Here is a 17,424-nt window from a genome sequence, read left to right on the forward strand (position 1 = left end):
ATTATTTTTAAAAAAATCCTCGCTTACAAATAAGTGTCCCCAGAAGGGATTTTAACAAAACTTAAAAATCTAAATGATGTCTTTAATTGAAGATAGGGTTGACGTTCAGTAACAATGTACTTCTGCTCATGAGAATGTGACATCGCCCTCTGGTTGGTTGGTTTTATTTATTTATTTTCCTTCCTATTCTGCACCCAGAGACTTTCAACTGGTCTGCCTCTGATTGAAGTCCAGAATGAGATAAGTAAATCTGAATCCAGTTACCAGATTTGCATGACTGCTTGAAGATGAAAACTGATAAGGGTATGGCTACTTTCCAAAGTCAACTTAATCTCTGAACAGGCTGGGTTGAACTTTTGCTCAGCCCCAGGATTCTGGTGAATAAAACATACTCCATCTATAATCAGTATCTTCAGTTTTTCATGAAAACAGTATAGCCCTTAATGTTTCTGCTAACTTTCACTGATCCCAGTGCTGGATTTACAGTACTGCAAGTGCATTATGTTACTTAAAATTGTCTTGATCAATTGGAGTAATAGGTGAATTTCTAATATATTTGAATGTAAATCCAATTAAAAATACAGTAAACTGTACTGTGAAGAGTGTTTTATTGTTGATATATAGCAGTTTCTTTGAAGAGAATTGTTACTAGGTGCACCACTCCTTCTCTACCCCCTGCGGGAAGCACTGGCACCTGAAGAAAGAGGAGCAATGAGTTGAAACCACTGAACAGACTATTTTTTGGTTGTGCAGTTTAAAAAGACCAGGCATCTATTTTTGAGTTGAATTTGAGTTTTACAATTAATTGTTACTGCATTAGCAAGGGACTTGCTGCACAGGACTCCTTGCTTCGATGAGTTTTGACAGTGTAACAATTATTATTGCAGTGTAACAATTTCTTTAAAGGAAAAAAAAGGCTTTGTTTTATATCCAAAGTAACTTAATAAATGCAGTGCCATTAAAAAGTAAGAAAATACTGTCATTTTGCTGGAACTAATTGGTGGATACTTTTCGTCTTCATAGATTTAGACTTCCTAGAATTTAGATTTGAGACACTTGCAAACGCATTCAGTATTCTCTTTAATAGTCTACTTAGGGTACATCTACACTGCAAACCATTGGCAGTGGTGTGTGGTGTATGCATAGCTACATGCATCTGTGAACAGCAAGCTGTGTCTATACCATAGAGTGTAGCTACACAAATCAGTGAAAGGCTTTGCTGCTGCCTTCCCCCTGCCCAGAGCCTTTCAAAGCAGGAGTAGGCTGTGGTAGTGGAGAGGCAGCAGGACACTACACAGCTAAAAATAGCAGTGTAGACAGGGAAAGCACTGCTTGGACATGTAGAGAACTGTGTAGGGTACATACCCACAGGGTTCAGGCATGGCTTTACTTCCAAAAGCAGTGCTTCACCATCTGCTATTTATACTTTTGCTGGGGGACGGTGGTGTAGCATATGTACTCTACATACCACCTTAAGGAGCGTGCAGTGTAGATGTATTAAATGGTCTTTTATTTATGCATTTACAGTAGCTCAAATATTTTCTAATGTCATTCTTCTAGAAATATCAGTTAATTAGCATATCTGGTACAGTAACTCCTCGCTTAAAGACGTCCTGTTAATATTGTTTCGTTGTTACATTGCTGATCAGTTAGGGAACATGCTCATTTACAGTTGTGCAGTGCTCCCTTCTAAGGTCATTTGATAGCTGCCTGCTTTGTGCACTGCTTGCAGGAAGAGCAGCCTGTTGCAGCCAGCTGGTTGGGGATTGGAACCAGGTTGGACTGGCAGTCCTGTCAGCTCCCCGCTCCCCTAAGTTCCCTGTGCCTCAGCTACCAGCAGGCTATCAGTTGCAGCTATCCCTCCCCCCACTGCCATGTTGCCCTTTGCCTTGAAGCTGCTCCCCAGTCTCCTGCTTGCTGTGCAGGGGAGGGGGGGGGGCTAATGTCAGGGTGTACCCCTCCCCCTACACCCCGCTTACCCCTTCTTCTCCATATAGAGCATGGTGGGGACACAGAGGGAAAGACAGAGAGAGCCTGGGGTAGCAGCTACTGGTCTCAACTTCCTGATCCACTTAAAAAGACAATGCACTTAAGAGTGGGTCAGCTTACTTAAAGAGGCAGTGTGTATTTCTCTCTCTCTCTCTCTCCTCCCCTCACAAGGTGTGTGTCTGTCTCTGTCTGCTATGCTCTCTCCCCTCCCTCCTGTTTGTGCTGCCTTGTGTGAGAGGCTGCATAAGAAGATGTTAACCTTGAGGGCTCAGCCAAGTGCTAGTTCATCACTTAGCACAGGGGTTCTCAAATGGGGATCGGGACCCCTCAGGGAGTTATGAGATTATTACATGGGGGGTCGTGAGCTGTCAGCCTCCACCCCAAACCCTGCTTTGCCTCCATCATTTATAATGGTGGTAAATATATAAAAAAGTATTGTCACTTATATTGGGGTGGGGGGTCACACTCAGGCTTGCTATGTGAAAGGGGTCATCACCAGTACAAAAATTTGAGAACTATTGATTTAGCAGCAAGGCATTCCCTGGAAAATATTCCACCCTCTAACTTCACCACCTCAACCAAGCTTTACAATCATAGCTGTGAACAATATTAAATTGGTTGTTTAAAACATATACTGTGTGTGTGTGTGTGTATATATATATATATGGGGAAATTGGATTTGCTTAACATCATTTCACTTAAAGTTGCATTTTTCAGGAACATAACTACAACATTAAGTGAGATGTTACTGTATCTGTTTTGGAAAATGAAGCTTTAACTAACTTTCTCAGAAGTCTAGTGCACTTATGACTTAATGGCTGTATATCCTTGTGTGTTTCTTAATTGCCTGTCTCTTGGCGTTGTAGCTTGCACCATTAGCAGTTAGCAAAATCAGACATGCTAAGTAAAGTATTGGGAACAGGAATGTTAACATTTTAAAGGAAAATGAGATTTTTTTTTCATAATTTTGTTGGATAAATGACAATGTCAAACAAATACAACGACTTATAGAAGGTCTCTGATCAAGGTCAGGTGATGCATCGAACAATTGTTGTATATGGATCAGTTGGTATTCTGCATCTTATTCTGTTTAATATATAGGTGTTTTTACAGAATTGTTGCAACTTGAGTTAACAGGAATGTAATGTCCATTAAGAACCATAAGAGACCAATTTGTAACAGGGTAATCTTATTTTAAAGCAGAGAATTAACCTTCAGTAAACTGAGTGACAATCAAGTAACTGTGTTAATGGACAGCTCTCTGCCTTTTCCTATAACCTCTGGAAACATTCAATTTGTAATTTTTTCTTTTTTAAATTACAAACCAGAAGAACTAAGTTATCACTGTTTTTTTTATTTGTTTTTGGTTTGAATTGTGGTAAACTGACTGTTTAACTAGCACCCTCTTCCTTTGTCACTGCAGGCTGTACTTAACCGTAAATCTGTACATTAATCTCTGTACTCCTGGCCATTAGCTTGGAATCTCAATAGTAAGTGGTAATGTGACCCAATGACTGAAAAATCAAGCCTCTCTGTTACATAAAAAGCTCTGTTGTTCCATGGAGTGTTCAGACTAGAGTTCCCCCAGCATGTGCTTCTCACATAAACTTAATTATCATGACAGGGTTGTAGTGATAGAACTTGTAAAATATTACCAACAGACTGAATTGCATCAGGATTGTTAAGAGGAAATATTAAGTGATGGACTGGGAGACCTTTTGAGAAACCAAATGATTAGGCTAGCAAATACCTCCAACTAGCAGATCACAAACAGTATATTGAGGGATATGTGTTTTGGTCTCATGTTGAAGATTTTTGAGTGACGAATATAAGTGGGGAGAGGAGGAAGGAGGAAGGCAGTAGGAAGCCAAGTTTTATAGTAACAACCAAGTAAACACTGAAAGAACAGCCATTCAGTTTTGCAGATTTGCTGTTAGAAACACTCTGTAGCAATACCCGAGGAATAGAAGGTTATGCATAAGCATGTCCTAGTGATGCTAGTGTAAGAGACTAAGAAATTAAAGTAGTTATACAAAGAGTATAGATAAATACTAAGTAAAAAATAAAGAAAATATTTGATCCTCTAATCTCTTGTCAGTTTTAGTAATCTACAATATTACTTGTAACAGGAGAATATTAAAATGTTTCAGACGGATGAACTTTAAGTTGCGTATCTCTTTAGTCATAATACTTACTGTCATGTCCCTTTCAGATGTCCTTCATCTATTTCATGACATCTGTGGTATAGCTTCCATTGTGTGTGTGTTTGGGGGGAGACAGGGACAGTGAGGGGGAGGCTAGGAATACTTTTTTCATCTCCAATCTGAGGACCTCAACTTTGTAAATCATTCTTCTTGGCAGTCCATCAGAGCTTCCAGGCAAGATGCATTTGTTTTGACAATTAACTTTTTTAAAAAAAAATTCTCTTTAAAACATCTAGCTGCTACTATAATGGCCACTGTAGGAAACAAGTGAAATAAACTCATCAATCCTATGTCAGGGATTTATTTAGTCTTGCAGGAATTCAATGACTGTTTTTAAATTTGGTGGTGGTGACAGAGAAAACCTGGTGAAAAATGGGCTTTAGTCTTCTGGTTAGTCAGGAGGATGTTGCTATGTGCTAGTGCAGATGAATACACGAATTTCCTGGACTTGTGGATCGAGACTTGTGTTAAAACAGCTACACTAAGCATAATTTATTAAAACCCCACCCAAAATATGGGAGGACTTATTTTTAAAACAATGCAGCTGATCAGCTGACTGCAGACTTCATTCTACCCTGCGTTCCACTGATGTGTGCACACAACTCCTTTTTAACACTAATAGGAGAATACAGTGCTTAGTGTGAATGTTTCTGCTTAGGAGTGGGCAAATAGGTACATATAACCTGAGATGACTCTAACTACAGACAACTGTTTATGTTAGTTCACATTTGTTTAAATGTCTCAGAATTGATTTTGTGTGGATTAACAAATCACTTGTGCTGACACAGGCGATGACTCAGTTGATGACAAGGGACTAACTGAAAAGGTTAGCTAAAAGGCTTTTGTTTAAATATTTGGATACTGTGCATACCCTGAACTCATCATTAGAGACTTCTTTGAAGATTTAAAGCTTTCTATATCATGCTGATGTTAACATATTTAGTGGTGCTATTTCTTTCACTTTTAGTGTGACCAAAAGCAGCTTTGATTAACTTCCACATTCTTCATGAACATGATATAAGAATATCCTGTTTTGCAGATTGTGTTGAAATTAAACTTCCATAAATCTGAATTTACTTTTGTTGAAGGCAGATAATAGTTTTGTTGAAAGTTAATGTTCAGTGTCCTTGAAATATTTCTAAACCATTTGAGATAATAGCAGCCATTTTAATTTTTCTCTTTTACCTACTTTTCTCTCTTCAGTCTTCATGAAGAAATCATTGATTTCTACAAGTACATGTCTCCCAGACCGGAAGAAGAAAGAATGCGAATGGAAGTGGTGAACAGAATAGAAAACGTTATTAAGGAGCTCTGGCCGAATGCAGATGTGAGTAGGACTTGGCATGCTCTAATGAAAAAGCTTTGTTTCTGCTTGTGTCTTTGTAAACAGCTTTTTTTGTTACACTACCACTTTTCCCCATTATGTCATATATAACTATATGCTCAAATTGTGATATAGAAGATAGTCACTATTTCTATGGCATCATAGTTGAGCTTGATACTTTAGACATGTACAGTAACTCCTCACTTAATGTTGTCCTGGTTAATGTTGTTTCGTTATGTTGCTGATCTATTGGGGAACAAGCTTGTTCAAAGTTGTGCAATGCTCCTTTATAACTTTGTTTAGCAGCTGCCTGCTTTGTCCACTGCTTGCAGGATTCTCTGGAAGAGCAGCCCCTTCTTGCGGGGGTTAGAATCAGGGGTGGCCAGCAGCCCCCTCCCCCATCAGTTCCCCTGATGTGCTACTCCAGACCTGCCCTCTGCCTTGGAGGTGCTCTCAGGAGCTTGCTGGGGGAGAGAGGGGTGCTAATATCAGGATGTCCCCCTGCTTCTCCCTCCTTCCCTGCTCTGTACCCCCTCTCCACAAAGCTGAGGTGAGGGTCAGAGAGGAGGAATCTGACTGGAAGCTGTTGCTTCCTGTCTGAACTGGCTGATCTGCTTAAAAGGGCAACGTACTTGAAGTAGTGTCAGTGTATTTAAAGGGGCAATGCACGTCTCTCTCTCTCTCTCTCACTCATGTATCCACCCCCAGCACTTTGGAAAGTCAGCACCTGCGCAGCCGTGTGTGTGCTGTCTGGAGGAGGGAGTGGTGTGCTCCAGCTGGATAGTGTGGGCTCATCATCATGTTTGGTTTTTGCAGGGAAGTGTTTGCAGCTACTGCCCTGCATCGGTTGTGTTTTCTTCCTCCTGTCTCAGTCCATGCTGCCTTGCAGAGTGTGAGGCTACATTAGCAACAGCCTATTAACCCTTGAGGGCTCAGCTGAGTGCTGGTTCATCATTTAGCAGCAAGGCATTCCCTGGAAAATATTCCACCCTCTTACTCCACCGCCTCAACCAAGCTTCACAATCATTCATTGCTGTATACAATATTAAACTGTTTGTTTAAAATTGTTTAAAACTTATACTGTATATAATGTCTTTTGTCTGGCAAAAAAAAAAATTCCCTGGGACCTAACTCTCCCATTTACATTAATTCTTATGGGTAAATTGGATTCACTTAACATCGTTTTGCATAAAGTTGCATTTTTCAGGAACATAATTACAATGTTAAGTGAAGACTTATTGTATATGAACACATGCCCTGGTCAGGGTAGCTAAATTAGATATACTACCAACAAAGGAAGGGTATGAGATCTAACCAGAATTATATTTGGGTGTTTGTTACCATGCATCTCATTAGTTCTTAACTTTTTTTTTAATGTTACCTAAGAGTGTGAGGTAAGGCACAAGTGTAGAAGAACATGACTGGTTGGGGAGGCCTACCTGATTGCATTGAGATGGCTTGTCCTGCTGGAAAAGAGAAGCTTATGTGCATACAGGTGTAAGGGAGGGTGTAGGAAGGAACCATGACTTAGATCAGGGTTTCTCAAGACAATTTTTTTGGTGGTCTCAGAGTGCAGCCACCAACTCTTGCTGGTGGCCGCTCTCACACTTTTCCCTAAAATACTTATTAGCTTTAGGAAAAACAAATATGCACATATTCATGTCCAAAATCATTGTACTTTATTTATTGCTAGCTTGTAAGTCCTGTTGTTAAAAATGATATTAACAAACATACAAATATCACTTTTCACAGCATACTTACTCAGCCCCAGTAAACCTGGGGACAAATTAAGCCCTGGATGCAGGGGTCAGGGTAGACAGCAGAAGCCAGGGGTGATTCAGGTGGGCGGTTGGGAGAGACAGTTGTGGGCCAGAGCCTGATGCCCCGTAGCCAGAGCCCAAAGTCCCGTGGCTGGGGGATGGAGCCCGAAACTGCATGGCCACAGCCTCGGCCTGTCATTGCACAGTCAGAGGTGTAGATAGAACAGGAGTACTTGTGGCACCTTAGAGACTAACAGATTTATTTCAGCATAAGCTTTCGTGGGCTACAGCTCACTTCTTCAGATGCACAGAATGGAACACGCAGACAGGAGATATTAGCTCATGACTCAAATTATTGTTATAGTTATCTTGTAAAATCTTTGCATGTGCTTTCAAATTTAAACTGTTGACTCTGTTGTTAATTTTAAATAAAGCATTACTACAATAAATTAACTCCATAGAATGTAATTTAGAAATACGATATCATTTCACTTGCCCCAAGGATATTAGTTGCTTGGTGTTTTACTGGGGGAAGCTTGAGTGGTGCCTGGTCTCTGTCTATGGCTCTAGCCAGTGCTATTCACATTAACTTCACATGCAAGTTTTTGTTTGTTTTTTTTTTAAATCCTGTAAGTCTCAGATGTGACAAATCTAGATACAGTGTAACTTGAATTTGAAATTAACTAAGATTAAGTGTTCTTGTATACTTTGACACCAAAACACACAACCAGTAAGATGTAAACACTATGAACAAGCAGGTTGAAACCATTTATGAGCACAGACAATAAAATAACGTGTCACCATGAATGAAACTTTAAAACAAGATATGGCACATACATTGTATGCATCCCCCACAGCATTTAAGAAAGGGATAAAAAGTTGATTGGGTAAAACTGTTACTTGATTTATAGACTTCAGCAATTGCATTTGCTCTCTTAATTGAGGAGGATGTGCTTAGAAGGAAACATTCCTAATAAGTGAGAATTGTTCTTGGCATCAGCTGGGGTTCCACCATAAGAAAGGCTTTAATTACACTGAAACTGAACAACATTTAGTGATTTTTTTTTAAATGTGAAGGCATTTAAAATAAAATAAAAGAATTTGACGACGTGAACATTAAATCTTGCTAGTATTGTATAAACAAAAGTTGTCATACAATGAAATTCAGAGGAAAGCTTGTCACATTATCGTTAACTGTACTTAGATATTACACAGTCCTCCACGTTGTCAGAGAACAGTTGATGTTGCATACCTTGTGCAGTTATGACAATACCATAGTTGGACACAAGATGGGCATTAGTGAGCTTAAGTCTATTTAAATTGGCAAACATAAAATTCACTGTTTTAAACATTGTGGTGGGAGGGGAGAGGAATATAAACTGGCTTGCAAAGAGTTCCTATTTTTCATTAATTGTGGATGTTGTCAGGATTTGTGTTAGAATGAATACCTCTGGGTACATTGCATGGTAAAGGTTCTCTTAGAAACATTAGCATTGTGTTAATGTCTGCAAAATCCAAGAAAGAAGGAAGATGTCAGTAAGGCTTGGTCTATGCTAGCAACTTATGTAAAACTGTGTTGTTCAGGGAGGTGGAAAGTCTATACCCCCTGAACAGTGCAGTTAGACCAACCTAACTTCCAGTGTAGACAGTGCTATGTTGATGGAAGGGTTTTGCCCTTCAACATACCTATCACCTCTCAGGGAGGTGGAGTATCTATGCCGCTGACTGGAGAGGCCTTCTTATCAGTGTAGGTAGTGTCTTTGCTGAAGTGTTACAATGGTGCAGCTGCATCAGTTCATCCGTGCCACTGGAGGATTTTAAGTGTAGACATGCACTAAGATTGTAAAGATGTTAGCAAAAATGTAAATAGTTTACATGCAAGCGAAAAAATGCACCTGCACCAACACAATAAGAATGCTGAAGTATAGTATTAATAGCACTCCTAGCACACTCCAAAAAGTTAGTGCTTGCAACACTTCTGTGAAGTAGATGGTAATATATATTTGTGGTAATACAAAGGTATAAATGGCTTGAGAGTTAGAACACAAACTCTTTTACCTGGATGTTGTATGAAACTCTTTGATGCTTTTCTCTAGTATTATTTTTAAAAATAGTTTCTTACACACTTAAGTACTTTTTTAAAATGAGGGATTTGTAATGGAAAAGCTGATGGAGGTAGAACTCTATTGTCACGAGTAGCACTTTAATTAGAAATAATATTTATTCTGATAGTCTTCTATCTGTACAGCTGCTTACTGTCATGAATATTTTTAGGCCTATTGCTACATTGCTCTATTTCTAATCTTTTAAAGTTAAAGATGTAAATACTTGAGTTTGCCAGACTCCTCTGTTTTATGGTCATGTTAAATATTTCAGTAATACCTAAAACTACCAGTGGAGGGTAGCAATAGTCAAACTTTTCTAGTGACTCAATTAAATAATTGTTCAGAAATTTAAAAGGTGCATTCTAATGCCCTATTTTTCTGTTGCAGGTGCAGATATTTGGAAGTTTTAAAACTGGTTTATATCTACCTACTAGGTTAGTACCTTTTCAGTAACTTCTTATACATTGTTTAGGCATATTGTGAAGTCTCTTCCTCTGCTGTTTACCTTTATCCCCCATTGCTGTATATTGAATTTGTGTGCACTGAGATAGAATAATGTTCCTGGGGTGGAATATGCACTTGTTATCTTACTGTTTTCCTAACTACTGACTTATCTCATGTGTTTTTTATCAATATATGTATATTCAAAGCTGACTTTTATATACGGGCATTTTTATAGAGTACCTGTTTCAGTGATGTTTAAGATATTGTCTTTTTTAAAAGATTGCCTCATGCTTTAAAATGTCTGACTATCCCTGAAAACTGCTCAAGCCTGAAAGTAAATATTATTATACTTTTATTCAGCCCTCTCAATAAATACATTGTAAAATATAAAGAATGATTGATGGATTATATGAAATAGGACACATCCACCTGTTTAGATCCTGCTTGCATTAATTTAAAATGTGACCCCTTTGATCATATTATCAAGTATAAACTTAGTTTTGTAATTCAGCCTAATTACAAGATTAAATAAAGTAAAATTTTAGATTTCTCCCACTTCACTGATTTTTCCAGCATGTGATATCCTTTAAACCTGACATTTGAGGTCAAGTATTAAGCTATTTATCATATTAAAAGAAGCTGAATCCAATTTCTAGAAGAAGAAATTCAAACATTAGCATATTACATAGACAGTTTGGTTGACATAAATGATTGTAGATGTCTTTGTCCGCAAAGATAGGAGAATAAAGCCTGTTTAAGAATCCACGTAAACCAAAAGAATTCTTAAAGCTATCAACATATGAAGATGAAGTGTGTCTTATTTAGTCCCGCTCAAGCGTCTATCACTGAGAAATCTAAAATAGCTAACTGCGGACTTAGCTAAATCCATTACTAATTTCCATCAAAACAAAGTTCATCGCAAGATCGCATTAAGATCTTGTATGTAGGAATTTGAAATAATTTTGCCAATTAAAAAGGAAAATATAAGTAATCTTCAAACCCTAATGGTTACAGGATAAAGTCCTGTAAGCAATTCAAAGGCTATAGTTTATGCTTTAAAGACCTTTTAAAAACATTTTTTGCCGGGGAACATTTCAGAATGAGTAATTAGTTGATTCCCAAACCTGACTACAATATTATTCTCTGTTCACATTTATTGTTTCTCATCTCTTCTTAGGAGGAAAATGCTTCTTAAAATTAGGAACTAAATTAAAGAAACTTCTTCATATAATTGGCTTTGACTTATGAAGCAACAAGAAAGAAATCAAACTGAGTTGCTAAATTTCCGACAAGTAAGCCTCTCAGAAGCACAGATTTCCACCCCCTCCCCGCCTCCCCAAGAAAACATTTTGCCTGCTTAAATTTGGCCTTGTTCTTCTTCAGATTATTTGGATTAATCAAAAATAGATTAGTGCTGATAGTGCAAGAAATGTATGCATCATTATTCACATGTCCAATAGACTTTAATCCCCTTGCTGCTCCAGTCTTGATGCTTGGCATTTGTTTTGAGCCCTTCAGTGGTTCAGATTTTGATTACAATTTGTAAAATTAGTTTTTATTCACTACCAGAACTCAATTGTGAGAATTTAATTGAAATCTTTCAGAACTCTTGGTGCAGTGGTCAGAGGCACTTCTGTCTTGCCTGCCTTTCTTTCCTGTTTGTTGTTGTTGCTCTGGAGCTTGCCTACTTTGCTATTCAGAAGAATTCCAATGCTTGGAGTATTTGATTTTAATAAAACAGAATTTAGGACAGCGTGGTATACTGTGCCTCTTCAGTCTACTTTGTTGTTAGTCTCTAACATGAACACAATTTTCTAGTGTTTCTTTAATTTTTTTATTCATCTCTAGTTACACAGTTAGTCTAGATCTGAGGTTTATTCATCTCTAGTTACACAGTTAGTCTAGATCTGAGGTTTTCCCATTAAAACACCGTTTGCTGGCCTTTTTTGATTCTGTTGTTCTAAAATAGAATCCCTTGACTATCCAATTACTTCAGTGCTGAGGACTAATTAGATAATGATTGTTCATCTGATGGGGATCAAGTAGTGTTGTCCTTCAGGTAATATGTAGACTTAGGGTGTTAATGTATATGCTCTCTCTGGCCTGGTGCACACTAGAAACATTCTTTGCTGCTTCCAAAACTGTGTGAGCAATGAGCTGAGCCTGATTTAGCTGCGTAGATCAGAACAAAATAGTGTTCAGCACCATTTCAGAAGAGAAGGTTTTAACCACAGTTGTCTGAAATGTGCTGAACGGTGCTTGTTCCTGGTCAGCTAAACAGTATATAGTGGCACTGATGTTAAATCTGTCTGTTGCTAACACTGATTAGAATTTGCACACAGGCAGACAAAGTTCCTAATGTGGTTTTTGTAAAAGTACAAAATTCTAAAATCTGCATGAAAATAACTTCTGAAATAAGGTAGATTCCCTAGTATTTCTCTCTTCTCTCTCTTCCGCCCCCCCCCCCCCCCCCCCCCGTTTACTTTGGCAAGCCAATTTATTGGTGAAAAATAATCTCTCTAGGCCTAAATCCCTCCCTCTTTACCCAAGTCAGATTGGTCTAGTGCCTGATTGGAAAGCAGACCTTAAACTACAAACCAGAAAAGAAGTTTGGAAAAATATATAGCTCAGCTTCTTCAAAGCCTCCAAAAAAGTTTTCACTGTTTTTTAAATTTTAAAGACTTTACTGGACCCTAATAAAATTGTAGTGTCATCTAGGCATCTTTAAAATTACTATTAGAATGCTCATCAAGGCTGTAATTACCATTAGATGGATGCTATCCTTATTGATTTCTGAAATCTGTTCTGTCTGAAGACACTGCTAGTTCATGCACATAAAGAAATAATTGTTTTTTCTTGAAACTTGTAGTGTAATACTGGATAGTTAATTAGTTCTATCAGTTTGATCCACTCCTTTCATGCACACATCAGAGGAAAAAAATCCTCTGCAAATCTCCTCTACAGCCCAAACTGGGCTCCTATGGATCTCTCTCTCCTGCAGCTAAAGATACTCTGTTTAATTCTAATTAGGACTTGCTATTTTCATATTCAAAGGAAAACTACTGAGACTTAGTTAAAACAACTTAAATAACTAAATGCCTACTTAACCTTTTTCAAAACTCTGCTTCAGTATTTATTTAGTGAACAGGTGTGTAATCTCTCTTGGTGAAGGGTTCCATCTTTGATATTTCTCAGTTCATTGGTGGGGGGAAGAAAGGGAGCCAGTTTGCACAGTAGGCTGGAAAGTAGTTAAAACCCAAGGGTTTCAAGGTTGTTCTATATACTTAGAAATTACTCTGATTAGTGTAGTCATTACATCAACTGTTTTCATACATAACAGCTCATAGTTCTTCTGAACACTATTTCCATTGTTTTTTTTAATGGAAAGGTGGATTCATTTATCCCTCTTCACATTATCAAATTGTCAGGATGGTAGCTTGCTATCTGATTTAGTACATTTACAGTGTGGTAACTGTTGGTCCTAGGCTTTGGGAGCTGCAAGGGTGGCTGAGGTAATATCTTTTATTGAACCAGCTTCTCTTGGTGAAAGAGAACTTTTGAGTTCCATCTGAAGGCTAAGGTGACCTGAAGAAGAGCTCTGTGGAGCTCAAAAGCTTGTTTCTTTCACCAACAGAAATTGGTCTAGTAAAGGATGTTACCACCTTGTCTCCCTTAGTATATTTTAGACATTTAAAAAATGATTAATCTGATGTTATTGTATTTTAATTTTTATCTTCCTCCTGCTTAAGAGAATTCAGTGAGCTGTTTTCCTTATTTTACTTTTTATTGGGGTTTTTCCAATCATATACTTTTAAACGCCCACCAAACCAAGCGTCAGTACATATTTTAACTTTCTGTTTTTATATTCTCTTGCAATTACAGTGATATTGACTTAGTTGTGTTTGGAAAATGGGAGACTTTGCCTCTGTGGACCCTGGAAGAGGCTCTTAGAAAGCACAATGTAGCAGATGAAGGTTCAGTAAAGGTTCTAGACAAAGCAACTGTAAGTCTTTTTCCGGTTTAATATCTTCAAGTATACTTCTGCTTTGTAAAATAGTATAGTTTTACTCAGATTTTGCTTTGTGATGTTCAGAATCAAATCTGCTTATTTAGTGACAATTTTATTACTCATAATGTGTCTTGTAATTTGTTTAATCTATGGACAGATTTGCTGTGATATTTGTGGATTTGTCTAAACTGCACTGCAAACCTGGGTTTGTGGACCCAACCTTGAGGAGTTGGTGTTTGAGCCTGGTCTTAAACTTCCATGCTGAATTGTAAACCTGGGCTTACAGTTACTAGACTTGGGTCTCGCATCCATACTTCACTATACAGACCTTCTGACTCTGTCTGTGACTTGAGCTGCATCCACACTGCAGAACGACAGAGCTTGGACCCCAAACCACAGCAAAACTTGGGCTCTGACCCATCCCCTTAGCAGGGTCCTAGAACCTGGCTTCTGAGTGCTTGCTGGCCCAAGTCAGACTGATTTCTATGTGGATGTAAAGGGGTCTTGGGCTCAGACCTGAGTGGGAGCCCAGAATTAGTGTGCAGTGTAAACCTACACAGTGTGTCTCTTTCCTCTTCTCAGGGCTGGTCTACACTAGCGGAGGGGATTGATCTAAGATGCACAACTTCAGCTATGTGAATAACGTAGCTGAAGTCGAAGTATCTTAGATCGAATTACCTACCTTCCTTACGGTGCGGGATCGACGTCCACAGCTCCCCCTGTGGACTCCGCTACCGCCACTCGCTCTGGTGGAGTTCCGGAGTCGACAGGAGCGCGTTCGGGGATCGATATATCGCGTCTAGATGAGACGCGATATAGCGATCCCCGAGAAATTGATTGCTACCTGCCGATACGGCGGGTAGTGAAGACGTAGCCTCATGAAGAATGTTTGCTTGAAATCAGAGATCCTTAATTGTTGTGCATTTGTCGCCCTCTTCTCACAAAAAATTTATACTGTTTTGACTTCAAACTACTGTATATACTTGTTCATAAGTCGACATTTTTAGTAAAAAAGGGAAGCCCCAGAGAAGGGGGTCGGCTTTTGAACGGGTATAGAGAGGGAGAGGTGGGACCCAACCCCTCCCCACAACAGAGCCAGCAAAGCCAGAAGGGAAGAGGCAGGGCCAGAGTCTCTCCGCTTCTGGCCATGCTGCTCTTCCTTCAGCCTCCAAAGCAGCTGCAGCTCCTGGGCTGGCAGGCTGCAGCCATGCCGCTCTGCCCTCTCTTTCCCCCCAGCCCCCCACCAGGCTAAGCAGAGAGAGCAAGGAGAGGCAGCAGAGCCAGAAGGGAAGAGGCGGGGCAAGTGTGTCTCTGCTTCTGGCCACGCTTCTCTTCCTCCCCAGCCTCCAAAGCAGCTGCAGCTTTGCGGCTGGCAGGCTGTAACCATGCTGCTCGTACTTCCCCCTCCCCCCAGAGCAGGCTGTGGCTGTGCCGCCTGACCCACCAGAGTACGCTGCCAGAGCAACTCCAGCCAGGCCACAGACATCCTCCCCTGGTCCTCTCCAGATAAGGTGGGAAGGGATGGGATGGGGAAGGTGCGGGGGTCCCAGGCTAGAGGTGGGGTCATAGGGGGTGGGTCATAGGGGGTTACTCCCCTGACTACCAGCTTCTCCCCCCAAAAAGATTTCCCCACCAGTTGCTGTATCCGCCCATCAGGGTAAGCAGCTGGCACGCCAGGACACTTTGTTTACTTAGGTTTACATCTGTGCCTGCAGATGCTCGAGGTAAACAAACCATCTTGGCCTGCCAGCGGCTAATCCTGATGGCCCAGGAGCCAAAGTTTGCCGACCTCTGAATTATAGGGTAGGCTTATGAATGGGTCATAATAAATTTTCCCTTTTTACTTATCCATCTTGGGAGGGTTGGCTTATAAACAAACCGGCTTATGATTTGAGTATATACGATACTCACTTTTCAGCATTTTAAAATGTTTCAGAACAGTGTTATGCATAACAGATTTTAAATTGAAATAGTTTCAATATGAGTTAAAAATCATTCCCAATTCAATTAAATGTGTAAAAAAGGGGTAGATCTATAAATTCACAGCGCTCCTGCAATCTTTCTCTCCTCTTTCTCTCTCCCTCCCTGCCTTCACAAATCTATAAAACAGTTCAAATTTGCTAGTGTAGGTATTTGCACATCATCTTTTAGTAATGAAGCTAAATATATCTTGGAAACTTTTCCCTTTCAAATAGTTAAATATTAACTTTATTTCTTGCTCTTTTGTCAGGTACCTATTATTAAACTGACAGATTCCTTCACTGAAGTAAAAGTCGATATCAGCTTTAATGTACAGAATGGGGTTAAAGCAGCCCAACTCATCAGAGATTTTATCAAGGTTAGATAATGCTTTATGCTAGCATTATGGAGTTGTAATTGATAGTTCACTTTATAATAAGGGGGTAAAGTAAAATTCAGAATCAAATATTCAAACACCCTACTTCTTTATCCTTTGTCCGTCTGGAACCAAAATATTGCCACTCTTAAGGCTCAAAAAAAGTGATGAACATGTTGTTATCTAAACAATCTGAAATTAAATATTCATGGAAAGTATACAGAGAAATTCTAACTATATGTTTGCAAGAGAAGGTGCATTAGCATCAGTAATTAAATGTTGTCTTACTGAGTTCAGTTTCTTTATTGCTCATACAGCAGATAACCAGACTCTATTAATCAAAGATAGATCAGCATAATATAGAGAAGTTTATACATTACCAATTGCAGCAGTTACATCTTCACTCTGTTCTAAATTATGAGCTTAACTGTGCTCATATTTGTTTCCCTTTGTTTACAACAGATTGGAGACACCTTTTTCTTTTTCTAGGTTTGTACGTATTTCAGATATTGGTAGACAGTGGAGTACAAGTAGCTTTAGACCACTGAGACATTGACAGTAACTGTACCCAGTACACTGTTCATGCTCAACAAAATTTACCAGAGCACATTTCTTGCTTCTGATGGATTCTGCATGTACAAAGAAAAAAGTTTACAACAATTTGACTGGTAGTGAATTTCCACAGTAAAGCTTAGCATGAGTACAAGGCATTCTGGTAATATAGTTCATAATTATATAGCGTCACCTACATAAAAAGTATTCTGGAAATTATGATATTGGCTAACTATCTTTACTACTTTAGTTATTCATGCCTGCAATGATTAGTACCAGAGGTTGGTGCAGAAAGCTAAAATAATTGTCAGGCTTGTATAGTATTTAATTGAAAAATGACATATTAAGTCATGAAAATGATGAGAACAAATCTATTGCAGTTATTTTTGTATTTTGACTTAGTCTACAGAATCTAACTGTCTGGTAGGTTTAATAGCTTTGTGTATTAAAACCTTGTGCAGAATCTTTGAACTTACTTCCTTTCCCCTTTCTCTTATTCAGACCTTTAGACATACATGGTAAGCCTCTTTTGGTAAAGCCAAAAATATATATACTATATCTGTTCTATGTAGATACACAGAGAGATACATTTCAGTCTCATTTAGTGTTGGCTATTCCTTCTCTAATGGTAACTGCTTTATTATATTTTCTTTATTTTATCAAAACTTGTTAACCATGGTCAACAGTTGAAATGGATACTTC

The 17,424-nt window shown here is 38.9% G+C and overlaps 1 protein-coding gene across 2 annotated transcripts in view; it reads left to right on the plus strand.

Moving 5' to 3' along the window:
- Positions 1-17,424, plus strand: part of TENT4B (terminal nucleotidyltransferase 4B) — a 52,444-nt gene that overhangs the window by 18,779 nt on the left and 16,241 nt on the right. For both annotated transcript variants that reach the window (XM_050922543.1, XM_050922544.1), the window contains 4 exons: positions 5,397-5,520; positions 9,770-9,816; positions 13,709-13,829; positions 16,066-16,173. In XM_050922543.1, the coding sequence (XP_050778500.1) occupies positions 5,397-5,520; positions 9,770-9,816; positions 13,709-13,829; positions 16,066-16,173 (400 nt within the window). The remainder of the gene's footprint in view (positions 1-5,396; positions 5,521-9,769; positions 9,817-13,708; positions 13,830-16,065; positions 16,174-17,424) is intronic.

Source organism: Gopherus flavomarginatus, chromosome 14 (assembly GCF_025201925.1).
Source record: "Gopherus flavomarginatus isolate rGopFla2 chromosome 14, rGopFla2.mat.asm, whole genome shotgun sequence".
NCBI lineage: Eukaryota > Metazoa > Chordata > Testudines > Testudinidae > Gopherus > Gopherus flavomarginatus.